The sequence below is a fragment of the Theobroma umbraticum genome, unplaced genomic scaffold (assembly GCF_002168275.2).
Source record: "Theobroma umbraticum cultivar Fairchild unplaced genomic scaffold, ASM216827v3 scaffold_55.0, whole genome shotgun sequence".
NCBI lineage: Eukaryota > Viridiplantae > Streptophyta > Magnoliopsida > Malvales > Malvaceae > Theobroma > Theobroma umbraticum.
In genome coordinates this window covers 3,361,549-3,361,998 of record NW_018397270.1, presented here as the reverse complement: position 1 = coordinate 3,361,998, position 450 = coordinate 3,361,549, and the positions used below count along the sequence as shown (strand labels likewise).

Here is a 450-nt window from a genome sequence, read left to right as displayed (position 1 = left end):
GAAACTTTCACTTAACACCTAATGAATGAAGTAGCTACTTCATAATTTGGCCAAACGTGCACTTCAACTTTAATTTATAGCATGAAAGATGCATTTATCAATAGGAAATTGGATATTAATACAGTTCTCATGTTTCAACTTTTCCAATATAGCAATCATCAACAAAGGGGGCTTTGTGAGAATCAAATTCATACATAAAAGGCTCCATTCCACACTCAATTTTTTTATAGAAAAAATGATTTTTTTTTTGTTAGTACATCATATGTTTCAATGGTTAGAATAGAAAATAAAAGGTATAATGTTTAAATAAGTTTTTAAATTATTTAAAAAAATTTACATAAGTTTTATATTTTTATTGTATTCAATTAAATTTTTATATTTTTTTAAAAGATAAGTTTCGATATTTTTATTTTGGATCAAATAAATTTTTATGATTAATAATTAATTATC

At 22.4% G+C, this 450-nt stretch overlaps 1 protein-coding gene across 1 annotated transcript in view; it reads left to right on the top strand.

Annotated features, from left to right (window-relative positions):
- Window positions 1-179, top strand: part of LOC149526548 (putative late blight resistance protein homolog R1B-17) — a gene marked incomplete at its 5' end in the record, with an annotated part of 2,132 nt that extends 1,953 nt beyond the window's left edge. Inside the window, one exon of the mRNA XM_089785290.1 lies at window positions 153-179. Within this exon, the coding sequence (XP_089641416.1) occupies window positions 153-179 (27 nt within the window). The remainder of the gene's footprint in view (window positions 1-152) is intronic.
- Between the last annotated feature and the right edge of the window lie 271 nt (window positions 180-450).